The following is a 16,659-nucleotide window of genomic DNA, read 5'->3' on the forward strand; positions in this document are numbered from 1 at the left end:
TATAGGTAGAGATAAGTTGTGATGGCGCAGTGATTAGAATGCTGCGTTGCAGGCTGACTCTGCCCAAAACCAGGAGTTCGATCCTGACCAGCTCAAGGTTGATCCAGCCTTTCATTCTTTGGAGGTCAGTAAAATGAGACTCAGATTGTTGGGGGCAATAAGCTGATATTTGTAAATTGGGCAGAGAAGGCTATATAGCTATGGTGCAGTACAAGTCCAAGTGCTATTGCTATTGATACCATGTACGTCAAATAAAATGTTACATTTACCTGCAAATGGTGGTCCCAAGAGTGCTGATATCCCATTGGCGCAAATGATGATTCCATAGGCATTTGCAAGATGCTTAATCCCTACTAGATCTTCAGTGACAACAGGCATAAGTGAAAAATATCCACTGGAAAATCCTATTAGGGCACAAACCACTGCTAGGCTAGCAAATGTATGCATTAATGGCAAAATAAAAATGCAAGAGACAAGAGTAAAATTAGCTGCCATGAAGACATTCCAAACACTGATGCAAGGCAAATCAGAGATTATACCAAGGATGACCTTCCCCAAAATGTGAACAATTGCAATAATTGAAGTCAAAGGAAAGATGTCATTCTGTGCTGATAACCTGTACTGTTTCACTATTTCGGGGAGATGGATGAAAGGGATCACAAAAGTGCTATAGGCAAATAAAGCCCAAAATACAAACGCTGCAAATGTTCTGTTGGTGAAGAGAGAAGCAGTCCCAAAGTAACTAGAATACCAGGTCCTGAAACCTTTCTGGCTTGTGACTGTCAACTGGCCTACTCGCTTTAGAATACCGAGAGTATAGATTTCCTTTTGGTCTCTGATTCCATCTTTATTTTCCACGGCTGAAATTTTGGCAATGGTTTCTTTTGTGCCCTGTCCTCCCTTTGCCTCTTTCTTCGCTTCCCTTAAAACACAATTAGATGTTAGCACTTCGGCAGAGCAGGAGAGAACTTTTGTTGGACTATTGCTTTGACTCTTGTTTCCATCCTTGCTTTGCTCAGGAGCTTCCTTCTTGTAATGAATTGGCCTCAGAAGTGCTCCACAAACACACAGGTTCAGACAGACTGCGCCATGAAGGAACACGGCATTCCTCCAGCCAAACTCCAAACAAAGATATTTCAACAAAGTTGTCATCAGGAAAGCACCAAAGCCTGTTCCAGTTGTGCTGAGTCCCTGGGCAAGAGCCCTTCTCTTTTGAAAATATTCTCCCACCATGACCACAGCAGGCAGGTACACCATCCCACTTCCAATACCTGAAACATGGAACATTTCAGACTTATCCAAGAACCCTCCGTGATTGTGTTAATAGAGGAAGATCAACTGACAGAAAATCCTAAAACAGGAATGAAAGGCTGGGCTAAATATCTAGACAAACATAGGTTTTGGCCCTCAGGAACTAGAAATGGGATATGAATCGTTCTAGGATTTTTCAAACTTTATGGATTGGAAAGTAGTATTTCATCCTAAACTCATTATCAATGGTCACATTCCAAAGCCATCTATCCTAGAGCAAATCTACACTTCAACTTTTGAATATCAACTAAGTTATTAAATTTGGGTTACAACCAGTGGTGGGTTGCCCCTAATTTGGACTGGATCTATAGAACCGGTAGTAAAACCGGCGGGAGGCTCCAGCCACTGACCCAAATGTCATCAAAACTCTTCTGCATATGCGCAGAAGAGCATGTGCACAAGCGGAGCGAGTGCACGTGCGCGGGCATGATGCGAACCGGTATTAAAGATAAGTAGAACCCACCCCTGGTTGCAACAGAGGTGTAGAGTTTGTTAGAAGGCTCTCTCTTGATTTATTTTGAAAGAGGGGATCTACTTTTTTTAAATTTAGACTTAAATTCATAATCAACAAGTACAATACATATTTGTGATTCATATAAATCGAGCTTTATGTCAGTGCACTGTTACTGTTTGGCAGCTGTTTTACTCCTTCCTTCTGGGCTAGTTCCAAGAAAGATCTGGCCTAAGACCCTTCATTTTCAGAATGCCAGAGGATTCAATATTCTCCCCCATTTTTATTCAGTATACAGTACATCTGACACTGCTGGGCTAGGTCATCTACTGTTAAGTAGTATTAGTGTGCAGATGATTACATCTAGATCCCTAGCTGGGCTAACAATGGTATGGAAGGTGTTCCGATGCTTGGAGGCTGTGAGGGTATGGATGAGAAGGAACATCTTAGGCTCAAAACTAGCAAAACTAAGTGGCATTGATTTCAAGGACCTGCCAATCCCAATGATTTACCTTCTATAGTTCTTGACTAAATATCACTTCTCCAGGTAGAACTAGTACATAATTTGTGAGTTTCTTTGGATTCTTGCTGCTTACTCAGGGAATAGGTGAGAGCAAAATCCAGAGCTTTTGCAGTCTCATTGTGTGCCAAATACTTCCTTTCCTGAATCAGATGGGCCTTCTCTCTGTCACTCATGTCCTAACAGCTATAGGGATCCTCAAACGTTTTAAACAGGGAGCCAATTCATAGTCCCTCAGACTGTTGGGATGGGGCAGACTGGCTGGATGGGTGTGGCTAGGTAGTCATGTGACTGGGTGGGTGTGGCCAATTTAACAGTCCATTTTTTTTGCCTTTCTCCTTCCTAAGCGCCTGTTTAAATTGTTTTCAAAGACTTTTAATTTAAAGCAGTACTTTACAAGCCCAAAACTGCTTTTCAAGGCTGCACTACCCCCGCCGCTTCCCTATTCAAACATCAGCCCTGGTTCACATGGCTGTGCAAAATATTTTTAATTTAAAACAGTACTTTACAAGCCCAGAGCTGCTTTTCAAGGCTGCACCAGCGAGATCGCCCCTCAGCTGGCCTTCACTTGGCCTTCCAGCTGGCTTGCTGGAAGATAAGGTCCATGGCAAGGGACGGGACTTAATCACTCCACTCCGCGGGCCAGATATTTTGCATTGGCAGGCCGTATCCAGCCCGCAGGCCGGAGTTTGAGGATGCCTGTCCTAGCAGCTCCCATTTGTACTACTGCAATGCACTCTATAGAGGACTACTCTTCAAGATGACTCCAAAATTCCAACTGGTCCAAAACGCAGCTCCATGAATAGTTATGACTGAATACATGCTGTGTTATATATGCAACTTAACATCTTAATCAAGCTTATGTTGCCTGAAGCTACAGTCTGTGTGTTCACAAAGATGAGTTGATTTGCTGCCAGAGACCTAGACTTGTTTGTGTTAGCATATTTATATTCTTAAAAAAAAAATAGTTAATTTCCTAATGTATATCCAAAATTATTTATACTTACCAGCTATAATTCCAAATGTAATAAAGAGATAATGAACATTTGAAGCATAGGAACTTAATATCCATCCCAGGGCATTTAAGATTCCTCCAGTTACTGCTGTCTTCCGACATCCACAGGTGTTAATAAACAAACCAATAAAGGGACCTGTGACAGAACATGTGAAATAGATTCCTTTCATAAACTCTTACAATTTTCTTCATGAATATGAGACTTGAAAGCATTTAACGACAATTTGCCAAATCAGTATACATTGCATTAGCATTAAGTAAAGGTCTATACCCAAGGATTTGTCCAGTTATTGCTTATCAATACATGAATTTCAGATATTAGATTACAGCAACAAGACCTTACACAAATGCAATGTGTCTCAAAAACCTAAATGTTTGTGGTACAAAACTTTATACTGATAGCATCTAAGCTTTATACTGGTAGCTACTGGTAGTCCTCAATTTATGATCACAATTGCGACTGGAACTTCCATTGTTAAATAATATGGTTAAGTGAATTGCACCCAATTTTATGACTTCTTTTGCCATAGTTGAAATTCCAGTCATTGGGTGAATCACCACAGCCGTTAATCACACACATCTTTCTCCACTGACTTTGCTTGTCGGAACCTCCTATGGTCATGTGACCCCAGGATGCTGCATCTATCATAGATGCCAGTTGCTAAGCATCCGAATTTTAATCATGTAATTGTGGGAACATGATGATGTCCGTAAGGGCAAAGTCTGGTCCTAAGTCACCTTTTTCAGCACTGTTATAATTTTGAACAGTTATTTCACAAATGTTTGTAAGTTGAAGACTACCTGTATATGCATTAAAGGCACTCCAAGGCTATGTTTTCACCATAGATCAACTATCAATAAAAATTAAGCATACATTTTATTCTCTATAACACACACACATTAATTTAAGTCTGAAATTCAGATTTAATGTATTACTCATACCCCAGATAGCCATCATATATTAATCCAGATGCTGTAATTAGAGTTTATTGAAGGTTATGGCATCTGGGCTGAAGAACCTCAAGATAGAGACTTTTAATATAGTTATAACCATTTGAAGTTTGACAAATTGGCAGAATATATAGGCTGGAAAGTAATTATATAATGCATAAAATAATAGCACGCACAAGAAAATAATGGTGCTCTATGTGTGCTTCCCAATCATTGATGTCTGCATGCTGTCACTGGTTTTGTCAAAATTATAAGAGCTGCAGCCTAAGTACTGCTCCCTTTTTGTCAATGTCTACAATATGACAGGATATGTGATGGGACACCATAATGCTACATTTGTCATGGCAATCCTCCCCTCATGCCTCCCTACAGATGCACCATTACCCATTGTAATTTAGAACTGAACTTGTCATGCAAACTCAGTCTAAGATTGAGTTTACCCATTGTATTAATCCATAATTGCTTGGATTTTTACAATATCCTAAAATGGTGGTCCTGAATAAATAATTTGCTGGATTTGTACAATTACTAACTAATAAACTACAACTTATGACTGTATTTAGTCTAAAGCAAGCAACTGAAATTATAGGCTGTACAATACATACATAAACATGTACATAAAAAGTTGCATGTCAAAAAGCCAGACTAGCTATAAATTAGAAATTGGAAAGAAATCAGTTTACCATCATCCTATATTCCAGCCTATTGGAAGAACTGGCCTATTTAATCAGTGTAAACCTGGCCTGATAAGATCTTTCGCATAAATAGCTGAGGATGGATGCTCTCAACTTCCAAGCTGTCATACTGTAACTCAATCAGCTATGGTTACATTGTTTGTCTTAATACTTTTATCATAGTCATTTTAGTGCTGTGGTAGTCTACTGATTTGTAACATCACTTTCAACAATAATCAAAGAAGCTGTATGCTACGTCACAAACATATGCAAGCTTTTGAAATCCATTAGGAACAAATAACAAAAATAATAGAAGACACTAGAAAATCTATCCCACAACCCTAACCCTAACCCTAACCCTAACCCTATTTTACAGACAAAAGCCAGGAAAAGCTCCAGGCCCAGACAAGATAACTCCTTCTTGCTTAAAAGTCTGTGCTGACCAATTGGCCCCCATCTTCACCCATATTTTCAATAAATCACTAGAGATGTGTTATGTTCCTTCTTGCTTCAAATGCTCTACCATCATCCCAGTGCCGAAGAAGCCCACCATCAAGGAACTGAATGACTACAGACCAGTTGCTTTAACATCTGTAGTCATGAAAACCTTTGAAAGGCTAGTGCTTTCCTACCTGAAAACCATCACGGATCCGCTGTTAGACCCCTTGCAATTTGCATACCGAGCAAATAGATCAACAGATGATGCTGTTAATATGGCTCTGCACTACATCCTACAACATCTTGAGTCTCCAAAGACCTATGCAAGGGTCCTTTTTGTAGACTTTAGTTCAGCATTCAATACCATCATTCCAGACATTCTTCTAACTAAGCTAAACCAGCTACAGGTACCGGAACAGACTTGTAAGTGGATCACAAGCTTCCTAACAAACAGGAAGCAGCAGGTGAAGCTAAGCAAGATCACATCAAATACCTGTACAATTAGCAAAGGGCTGTGTGCTCTCCCCACTTCTCTTCTCTCTGTATACTAATGACTGCATCTCCAATGATCCATCTGTTAAGCTACTGAAGTTTGCAGATGACACAACAGTGATTGGTCTCATTCGAGACAATGACGAATCCGCATATAGACGAGAGGTCGAACGACTAGCCTTGTGGTGCAACCAAAACAATCTGGAACTGAACACACTCAAAACCGTAGAAATGGTGGTAGACTTTAGGAAAAACCCTTCCATACTTCCACCTCTCACAATACTTGACAACACAGTATCAACAGTAGAAACCTTCAAATTTCTGGGTTCTATCATATCGCAAGATCTCAAATGGACAGCTAACATCAAAAATATCATTAAAAAAGGACAACAAAGAATGTTCTTTCTGCGCCAACTCAGTAAGCTCAAACTGCCCAAGGAGCTGCTGATCCAATTCTACAGAGGAATTATTGAGTCTATCATTTGCACCTCTATAACTGTCTGGTTCGGTTCTGCAACCCAACAAGAAAAACACAGACTTCAGAGGATAATTAGAACTGCAGAAAAAATAATTGCTACCAACCTGCCTTCCATTGAGGACCTGTATACTGCACGAATCAAGAAGAGGACCGTGAAAATATTTGCAGATCCCTTGCATCCTGGACATAAACTGTTTCAACTCCTACCCTCAAAACGACGCTATAGAGCACTGCACACCAGAACAACTAGACACAAGAACAGCTTTTTCCCGAAGGCCATCACTCTGCTAAACAATTAATTCCCTCAACACTGTCAGACTATTTATTGAATCTGCACTACTATTAATCGTTTCATAGTTCCCATCACCAATCTCTTTCCACTTATGACTGTATGACTATAACTTGTTTCTGGCAATCCTTATGATTTATATTGATATATTGATCATCAATTGTGTTGTAAATGTTGTACCTTGATGAACGTATCTTTTCTTTTATGTACACTGAGAGCATATGCACCAAGACAAATTCCTTGTGTGTCCAATCACACTTGGCCAATAAAAAAAAAAGTTCTATTCTATAAAATGCCAGCCATTCTAAAATTTATTTCTATGTTCTAATTTTATTTTATTTTATTTACATGAATGCGCAGTTCCCTTCTTTAAATTAAGTCTCTTTATTTTAAGTAACCCGGGGGACTGATTTGAGCTACTATAATTCTTAACAAATATATGTTTACTGCTGTTTGAAGAGGTCCTTTACAATAGCCTAAGGGAAGCAGAAAACGCTTGCCAAGATTGTATTTTTTATGAACTATCTTTCTTGTTAATGATTAATAGAGCAAAAATGCTGATGTCTCAGTTACAATTTAGAAAGCATTCATCTGTTTTCTTCCAGATTACTGTAGTACAGTTCAGAATACTAAAGATTAGGATAAAATCCTTTCTAAGCACTTAATGCAAAACATAATTATTTCTCAGTGTCAGACTTGAGGGGTTTCTTTAAATCGTTCTAAAACAAGAAATTTTTACATAATTTTGGAATTATTTTGGAATTATGAGATAAAGAGAACTGCAAGTTTTTCAAGTTTGAATCAGTGATATAGTAATTTATCATAAACCATTTACAAGGAACTATAGTGTTTCTGTCCCAGACATTGTCTGAAAAGCTGCTAAAAATTAATTCAGAAATCCTCAGATGACCAGCTGAAAATTCCTTAAGAATGTATGTTTTGATTCCTGCATTATGCTGTTCTCAGCAAGTTAAAGTTTGTCCAAAGTTTCAAAACATTCACTTTTATAAATACAGTACATCTGTATGTGCTCATGACAGAGTAGCACATAAAACTGATAAAGGGCTAAGCCTGCATCAAGACAAGGCAGTAGAACAGAGTAATTCAGAATATATTGTAATTTGGATGAAGTTGAATAGATACCTCTAATGAACCATCTCCAGACTCAATTTGCTACTAAACACTAGCTTCAAACTCTTCTGAACTTTGTCATGCTGCAAACGGCAGCATTATAGTATCTGTGCCATCTGTGCCATGAAGAAGAAAAAATCTGAGGTTGTATAAATCAATTGAGAAGTGGAGAAAGGAGGATTCAGTGATTTATTTATTCAGAACATTTATATAGTTACCCTTTTTACAGTGTATATCATAACCCTCAGATTCCTCTGATCTGAGAACTACAGTCAGATCTCTGCCAATTGAACCAAACACAATATTTAGGATGGGTGGGGGAAAAAATCATTAAAGTGGACAAGCAAAATACCTGCAGGCCTACCAGAAAGATGGGCAGGCAGGGCAGGAATAACCAAACTGTGGGACTGCCTCTGTCCATTGTTGCTGATCAGCCTAAAAGATCCAGCAAAGGGAGGAATATTCTGGGCAGTGGTGAAATCCATTTTTTTTTACTACCGGTTCTGTGGGCATGGCTTGGTGGGCGTGGCTTGGTGGGCATGGCAGGGGAAGGATACTGCAAAATCCCCATTCTCTCCCCACTGCTGGGGTAAGAATATTGCAAAATCTACATTACCATCCCACTGTGGGGCCAGTCAGAGGTAGTATTTGCCGGTTCTCCGAACTGCTCAAAATTTCCGCTACTGGTTCTCCAGAACTTGTCAGAACCTGCTGGATTTCACCCCTGATTCTGGGTCTTCTCTACTAAACAATGTCATGTTGTTGGATCCCAGTGTTGTGCCTTTTTGTGGCAGGGTCTATCTATGAAACAGAAACGTCCCTCTAGAGATCTGGATAACCCCCAACTTACTTAGCCTGTCAAACAGTGCTGAAGACTTTACTCCAGTAATTTGGATCAGGAAGTTGGATGTGCCTTGTTGTTGCTGATGTGTTTTTGGTGACCGGAATTATTGTGTTTTATACTTGAGCACCAAATTGTATGCTGTTCACATTCATGTTTTACTCCTCGCACACTGCCCCACAGTATTATTCTGAGATGATTGGTCATGTACGCAATTTAAATAAACAACTGCATTCAGAGTTTGGGAAATTCTACAGAAACATCTGAGTAAGGTATAATTCAGATTCAAAGGACTCATGAAGTGAGCCTTCTGATCCCTGGTCCAAGATGGCCTGCTTACTGCTTGTAGAAGACCATATTTTCACAGGGGAGTCTCCATCTCATTGCCAGACTGTTGCTGAGGTAGACTGAAATCAGGGTCAAGGTGGCCTGGGAGGAAAGTTGTTTTCTATCCGAAGTGCAATAACACCTTCTAGGCAAATATTCTGAATTGCATCAAAAAGGAATGTAAAGGTAGTCAGCAACCTGCACAGCTCCAATTAGCTCACTGCAGCACTTCCCTACCTGACTGTGAGGCTTTGTTCCTCCCCGTTTCCTTTCTGGCTGCTGAAGAAAATAGAGCTTTACTGTAAAGCCTGCAAGAACTTCTTCTGAAATAGACTTCTGGTATGGCTCTGCTTCGTTGAGAAGCAGCTTTGATTAGGCTGCTAACTCCCTAGTCTGTAGAGCTGTCAGGACATCGTAAATCTGGTCCAACAGCTTGGAAATCTCTTCCCCCGGGCAAAGAGGGAGAGATGAGCATTCAGGCTGAAGTTGAGACACCCAAATATAGCCACAGAAAAAGCTTCTGAGGCTTGCAGGGAGCTCTCCTTCCATAGCCTGAAAAGCTCCAGATTGGGGGAGGCATCTGCCTTTTATGGCAGACAAAACATAGCGTCCAATTTCCATGGCAGGAATTGATTTATGATGGATTGTAACATGGACGGAGCAGAAACTGGAGTTCTAGCACTTGTTTGTAAGAAGATTGCAAGCCCCTGAGGATATATTTGTTGCGAAGATAGGAGAGAAGAAAGCAAATGGCGGTTTTGTGGAATGTGTGTACTAGAAACGAAAGTTAAAGAAATGCTTACTAACAGCTAGTGTCGAATTAGAAGATATATAGGAAGATACTGACTAAATGGAAGAAACGAGAATTTTATGATTTATATTTCTTCTTCTTCTTTGGGATTATAGTGATTTAGAAGAAAAGTTTTTTGAATTTTTCTTTTTGAATTTTTTTTTTTTTTTGGTCCGTTATTAGGTTATATTTTTAAAAAATGGCTTTTAAGCAAATAGTGCCAAAAGTCATTAAAAACTTTGAAATTTCTTCAGTTCAGATTCAAAAATTAAAAGAAGAAATCAAAAAGGAATTAAGAAATTCTTTACAGGAGTTTTTGGAGAGTCATTTTTTAGAAATAGATCAAAAATTTGATGAAATAGAGAAAGAGATGTTGGATTTTAAGGAAGTGGTGGAAGAGCAGAAGAGGGAAATGAAAATGGTAAAGGATGCAATTGCGCAAATATTAAGCTCTTGTATTCAGATGGAAGATGATCTTGCAGAAATTAATAAAGCTAATTTAGAGTTGCAAAGGAAAATAGAGGAAATTCAAAAGAATCAAAACAATTGGAACTTAGATAATAAGATGGAAGATATACAGGCAAAGGTAGATAGGGCAGATGAAGAAAGAGTAATATTACAATATAGATTAATGGAATATGCTATAAGGGTGAGGGGTTTGAAGCAAAATAGGAAGGAAATTTAAAAGAGATTTTTATGCAAGCCTTTGCTCAGATAAAGGGTGTGGAGCCAGAAGATTTTGAGATTAATATTGAAAGCACTTATCGTGTTAATTCTTGGTGGGCAAGACAAAATAGAGTACCGAGGGATGTGGTTATTTATTTTACAACTAAAAAGGTTAGGTATGAAATTTTGCAAGCCTTTTATAAAAATAAATTTCAAATATTGGGACAAGATATAAAAATGATGAAGGAAATTCCTCCTAAAATGTTAAGAAAGAGAAGAGAATTTGCTTTTTTAGTGGATGAGTTTAAGAAACATCAGATATATTTTAGATGGGAAGTTCCAATGGGTTTGTCAATGAATTTTAGAGGCAGAAAGTATTTTCTTAATTCAGTTATGAAAGCGAGACATTTTATATTAATGTTTTAAAAGTGGGAATCCTTTGTTGTTAGATGCTAAGTTAATTGGTTTGGAAATGATGGAAAATAGAATGGGAGAGGGAGGAATGTTTAAGATGTGAATATGATGATTATGGTTAATTTTGGAATTGATTTGTTTAGGATATAAATTATAGGATTTTGTTATTTGCTATTTGTATGGTATAAATCTATGGGATGATATTATTTAATTGTGAAGGATGGAAAGTGAAATTTATGAATTTAGATAATGTGGATGTAATGATTTTAACTGTTTACTGTTATATTGTGGATGTAGTTTAAATGATTATTTGTTTTAATTGACACGTTTATAGATAGTAAAAGTTATGAAGTTAAGCTGGAAATATTATATTTGAGAGATTTTATTCGAAATGATATTTGATTGATGGAGTAGTATTGGAAGATTGGATATTAAATGTTATGACAATTGAAGAAATATATAAGTGATGAAAATTTGAATTTGAGAAGCTGGATTGTAATTTAAGAAATGGACTTATGAAATTTGAAGGAATATACAAGTGGGTGAAAAAAATTTGAATTTTAGAAGATGGACTAATTTTTAAAATGGACTGTAAGAAGAACGGACATTAAATGTTATGGCAATTGAAGAAATATATAAGTGATGAAAATTTGAGTTCGAGAAGATGGACTGTAATTTGAGAAATGGACTTATGAAATTTGAAGGAATATACAAGTGGGGAAAAAATTGAATTTGAGAAGATGGATTAATTTTAAAAATGGGCTGTAAGAAGTAATATGTGAAGTTGGTATTGTTTCTTTTCTTTTTTTCTTTTTATTATTCTTTCCTATCTCTTTATTTTTATTGTGAGGGGATCTAAAGTTTTAAATTTTTAAAGATGGGAGGTTATGTATATTTTGTATACTTTAGCTTGTGATTGTTGGTCATAATACCCGGTATTTGCTCTGGGAAGTCTGGGGGGGGAGGGGGGGAAAGGGGGGGGGAAATGATACATGGATTGATTATTAATGTACAGTAATTTTTGAAGATATGAAATTAAAATTTAAAATAATATTGGGGATGCTCGACTGCCATTTCAGAAAGAAAAGGAGAGAGGAGTAGAAGGAGGGAAGAAAGTAGGTAGGAAAGAGTAGAGAAGGAGGAGGGGAATAAGAAGGTTAGATAGGGTGGGAGGAGTGGAGAAGGAGGAGAGGAAGTAGTAAAGTGAAGGAGATGAAGGATGTGAAAGTAGTAGAGGGTAGAGAGGGAGGTTGTGAAGAAAGGAAGTGGCAATCGGGCAGGCCTGAATCAGTAATAAATAAAAATTAATGATTAATGATGGATAATAGTTTGTACATAAATATGATGTTGGAAAATGGAAATAAAAATTATTTATAAAAAAAAAAAGAACTTCTTCTGAAACATTTTGCAAACTTTCATGCTTGTTCTCTGGCTCAGGGAATTCTATCACAGCTGGACGCATAAAACAACCACAGACGGGAGGTTGAACGACTAGCCTAGTGATACGACCGGAACAATCTGGAACTGAATACACTCAAAACCGTAAAAATGGTGGTAGACTTTAGGAGAAACCCTTCCATACTTCCACCTCTCACAGTACTAGACAACACAGTATCAATAGTAGAAACCTTCAAATTTCTAGTGTTGTGTCTTGCCCGCCCTCAGAGCAGCCGGGGCCTTCTTATCTGCTCCCGAACACGGAGGAATGTATGCCTCCCGGCTCCAGTCCTGGCTCCATGCCCAGACAAACTGCAGAAGAAGGAGCACCTCCCGGCTCCAACCCTGACTCCATGCCCAGGCAAACGGAGCAGCTAGACCCCTCCCCCTCCTCCACAGCATGTGAGCCTGAGGAGGGTTTATTACCAATAGCTGATTGGAGTGACCCTCGCATCAGAAGATTGGATAGGCGGAGGCAACAGAAGGAAGGGAGGGGCAGGCCTTAATGAGTGCTGAGTCATGGAGCCACACCCCATGGCCTATATAAAGGATCTGCTTTCTGGCAGTCTCTGAGTCAGGCAAAAGTCGAACTTATCTTGCTGAAGTCACTTACTGGTCTCCTGCCTGCTCTGAGGACTTTGCTAGGACTTTGGGCAGAGCTGCAGAGGCAAGCCTGATTCGGATTTCCCTGACCCGGCCGTCAGCGGAGGAGTGGGACACGACATCTAGGTTCTACCATATCACAATATCTAAAATGGACAGCTAACATCAAAAACATCATCAAAAAAGGACAACAAAGAATGTTCTTTCTGCGCCAACTCAGAAAGCTCAAACTGCCCAAGGAGCTGCTGATCCAGTTCTACAGAGGAATTGTTGAGTCTGTCATCTGTACCTCTATAACTGTCTGGTTTGGTTCTGCAACCCAACAAGACAGACACAGACTTCAGAGGATAATTAGAACTGCAGAAAAAACAATTACTACCAATCTGCCTTCCACTGAGGACCTGTATACTGCACAAGTCAAAAAGAGGGTTGTGAAAATATTTACAGACCACTCACATCCTGGACATATAAACTGTTTCAACTCCTACCCACAAAATGACGCTATAAAGCACTGCACACCAGAACAACTAGACACAAGAACAGTTTTCCCCAAACACCACCACTCTGCTAAACAAATAATTCCCTCAACACTATTTACTAAATCTGCACTCCTATTAATCTTCTCATCGTTCCCATCACCCATCTCCTTCCACTTATGGCTGTAACTTTGTTGCTTGTATCCTTACGATTTATACTGATATTGTTTCCTGATTTCTTATTTGTACCCTATGACTATCATTAAGTGTTGTATCATTAAGTGTTAAATTTGTACCCTATGATTATCATTAAGTGTTGTAAGTGTTGTACCTTGATGAAGGTATCTTCTCTTTTATGTACACTGAGAGCATATGTACCAAGACAAATTCCTTGTGTGTCCAATTACACTTAGACAATATATATATATATATATATAGGTCTTTGGTCGTTCGGGTTTTCTCCCGTGTAAAATTGGAAGTGTCTTGGCGACGTTTCGACGAAGTCTCATTCGTCATCTTCAGGCTTCAGCTTCGTGCTTCTGGGAGCAATGTGTGATCGCAGCTGTTTCTTCCTTTTAACTGCTAGTGGGGATTTGAACTGATTGGGTGGGAGCTTGGCTGTGCTCTGATTGGATGGGGGGGGTTTTGTGCTCTGATTGGCTGGGGTGTGTCCTGTGTTGGTGGGGCTTGTTTGTGCTCAGTTTAGTCTGTGTTGCAGGGGATTTGAGCTGGTGATCCCCTGCAACACAGACTAAACTGAGCACAAACAAGCCCCACCAACACAGGACACACCCCAGCCAATCAGAGCACAAACCCCCATCCAATCAGAGCACAGCCAAGCTCCCACCCAATCAGTTCAAATCACTAGCAGTTAAAAGGAAGAAACAGCTGCGATCACACATTGCTCCCAGAAGCACGTTGAAGCCTGAAGATGACGAATGAGACTTCGTCGAAACGTCGCCAAGACACTTCCAATTTTACACGGGAGAAAACCCGAACAACCAAAGACCTATATACAAACACCCGTGAAAACCTCAGAAAACAAATATATATATATATATTCGATTTTCTGCTGTACTCTTTTTTTAAAAGCATATGACCAAACCTAATTGGCTCCACTAACTATGAAACAAAAATAAAAAGAATGTGCTGTTGTCACATGTTCTCCGGAAAAGTTTCCACAATCAAAAAGATGTTAGTCTGAATATGCTATCTCAAGGAGATTGCCATATGCAAATCTAAGGAATATTATTTTTTATTAATAAGGTTAGACTGAACAAATATGTTTAATATTACATATGGGAATCCCCATGTTATTGAGTATTTCTTATCCCATGCATATAAGCTTTCTCCGCTGAGATAATGGGTTACTCCATGTAACTTCATAGGACCAATTTTGATACATCAATATTTAATCAAGATGGCAACTCAACAATATGGGATCCTACCTACAATCAGAGTAATGCCCATATTGAGGGAGCTGACCCATGCCGTCAGCCCTCGACTTTGACTGAACTCTTCAAGCCATTCCATGTTGAGAATTCCAAGAGCCATTTGTGATCCCATGATGAGTATATGCACCAGGAAAGAAGAAAATACTATCATCCAAGCCCATCCTCCATCAATATCTGGATTTGACTTCAGCTTCTGCTCCCTCTCTTTGGAGATCTTTTCAGAATCTGAATCAACATCTTCGTGACTGTCATACATTTTCGATCAAGTACCTTGAAAAAGATCAAATAATTATTTAGTAGTTCCTTATAAGAATTGCATTTCATTTACTTACTGTTACTTTTTTAATAAGATGAAACAAAAGTGGATGATACTTGCCAATTAACCATTTCAATGGTACTTCATTGAATTGGCTACTTACAAGAATAAATCAGGATAAAATCTTTGGTGAGGGATTGTCCCCATGGAAGAGCAGGCTACTTACAAAAATTGCAGAAACCTGTGCTGCCTTCTGCCTTCCTTGTCTGAGCCTTTCCCACCCCTCATCAGCACAGCAGGGCTGCTATTCAAGCTGCAACCTGGAAACAGGTGTGGAAGAAGATGGGCGTTTTGGAGGCTTTGTAGTTACCAGCAAATAGGGTGAAACAACCAAACCAAAGAAGATAGCTTTCTTTCAAAAGAGGTAAGTTGTCCAGAGGAAAAAGAAGCACAGCAAGAAAAAAGTGCAAACATCTGGAAAGTTGCAAGTATTCTACATGCGGTTCAGTAATAGGAGAAAAAAGCAGAAGAAATAGTTTAAGAAGAAAATAGCTTTGCTACAGAATGTAGTATTGTAATAGTAATTGAATAATAAAAGTATTGTAGGTGTAATTATTGTAGTAATAGTAATTTGTGTAGCAATTTAGAAATAATAGCAATAGGACAGAATATAGAATAGAGCAGGGGTCTCCAATCTTAGTAACTTTAAGGCTTGTGGACTTCAACTCCCAGAGTTCCTCAGCCAGCTTTGCTGAGCTGAAGTCCACAAACCTTAAAGTTACTAAGATTGGAGACCCCTGGAATAGAGATCACTTTTACATATAGGCTTGTAATTTTTACATTTTATTTCTGTATATTGGTTTTTATCAAAATAAAATATCTTCCCAACCTTTATAAAGAAATATTAAACATCTGTCCGGACACCAGGGCTTTTGTGGCTCTTTTGAGTGTAGGTCAATCTAACTGGGTTTAGTTTTTTTTAAAAATGAGATTCATCCAAGCTAACAATATAGGACACTTTAGGGTTAAAGTGTTTCCCTACTTGCTAGAAGTACAGTCAATAGCTTTAAAACTAAAATTGATTGAAGAAAAATATGAGAGAAAAAGGCAGCACGTGGATTTTCATTTTCAAACACCTTTTTCCAGTGATACAATAGCACATAAATATTGTATATCTAGTAAAAGTTTTGTTTATTACTGCAACTGACCTAAGGGAAAACAATGAGAGCCATAATCTAACCTAAAATTAACCCACCTGCTGCTTTCTATAGTATACCATCTGCACTATTGATTTTGCATAATTATACCATCTGTTGCTTATCTCAAGATCTTAAAAGCTGCTTTCTGAGCGCTGCCTCTTCTGAACTACACTCTTTTTAAACGTGTTGTGTTTGCACTATCATGTATTCCAGCTAAAATGCATATACTAGTAAATTTTGTTCACATCTGCAGAAAAAACTTTGCTTTTGGAAGAGAGGGGATAACATGCTCTTAACAATGGGAAGATAAATGACAGAAATACATGAACTCATTCTGCATGGGCTCATTTCACCGCATCATTTCATTGTTGCCTGAATTATCAGAAGAGCAAAAACCATATGAGCCACTTTGATCTAGTGGTTAAAGTACCAAACTAGAAACCTGG

General features: G+C 38.6%; 2 protein-coding genes across 6 annotated transcripts in view; one reads left to right on the forward strand and one right to left on the reverse strand.

The window, feature by feature from the left end:
- Nucleotides 1–16,659, reverse strand: part of SLC16A14 (solute carrier family 16 member 14) — a 35,020-nt gene that overhangs the window by 3,924 nt on the left and 14,437 nt on the right. For 2 of the 4 annotated variants that reach the window (XM_058188885.1, XM_058188886.1), the window contains exons 2-5: nt 15,241–15,334; nt 14,753–15,028; nt 3,290–3,433; nt 270–1,271 (exon numbers count right to left, since the gene is read on the reverse strand). In XM_058188885.1, coding sequence (XP_058044868.1) covers nt 270–1,271; nt 3,290–3,433; nt 14,753–15,014 — 1,408 coding nt within the window. In that variant the 5' untranslated portion in view covers nt 15,015–15,028; nt 15,241–15,334. Of the gene's footprint in view, nt 1–269; nt 1,272–3,289; nt 3,434–14,752; nt 15,029–15,240; nt 15,335–16,659 lie in introns of those variants that run through there. The other 2 variants (XM_058188884.1, XM_058188887.1) reach the window with 2 other exon arrangements.
- LOC131201188 (uncharacterized) overlaps nt 1–16,659 on the forward strand; it is a 49,973-nt gene that overhangs the window by 2,747 nt on the left and 30,567 nt on the right. Inside the window, exon 2 of one of the 2 annotated variants that reach the window (XR_009155794.1) lies at nt 1,020–3,429. The exons of the other annotated variant lie outside the window; for it this stretch is intronic. The gene's annotated coding sequence lies outside the window, so the exon portion shown is untranslated. Of the gene's footprint in view, nt 1–1,019; nt 3,430–16,659 lie in introns of those variants that run through there. 2 annotated transcript variants of the gene reach the window in all.

Source organism: Ahaetulla prasina, chromosome 6, assembly GCF_028640845.1.
Source record: "Ahaetulla prasina isolate Xishuangbanna chromosome 6, ASM2864084v1, whole genome shotgun sequence".
Lineage (NCBI taxonomy): Eukaryota > Metazoa > Chordata > Lepidosauria > Squamata > Colubridae > Ahaetulla > Ahaetulla prasina.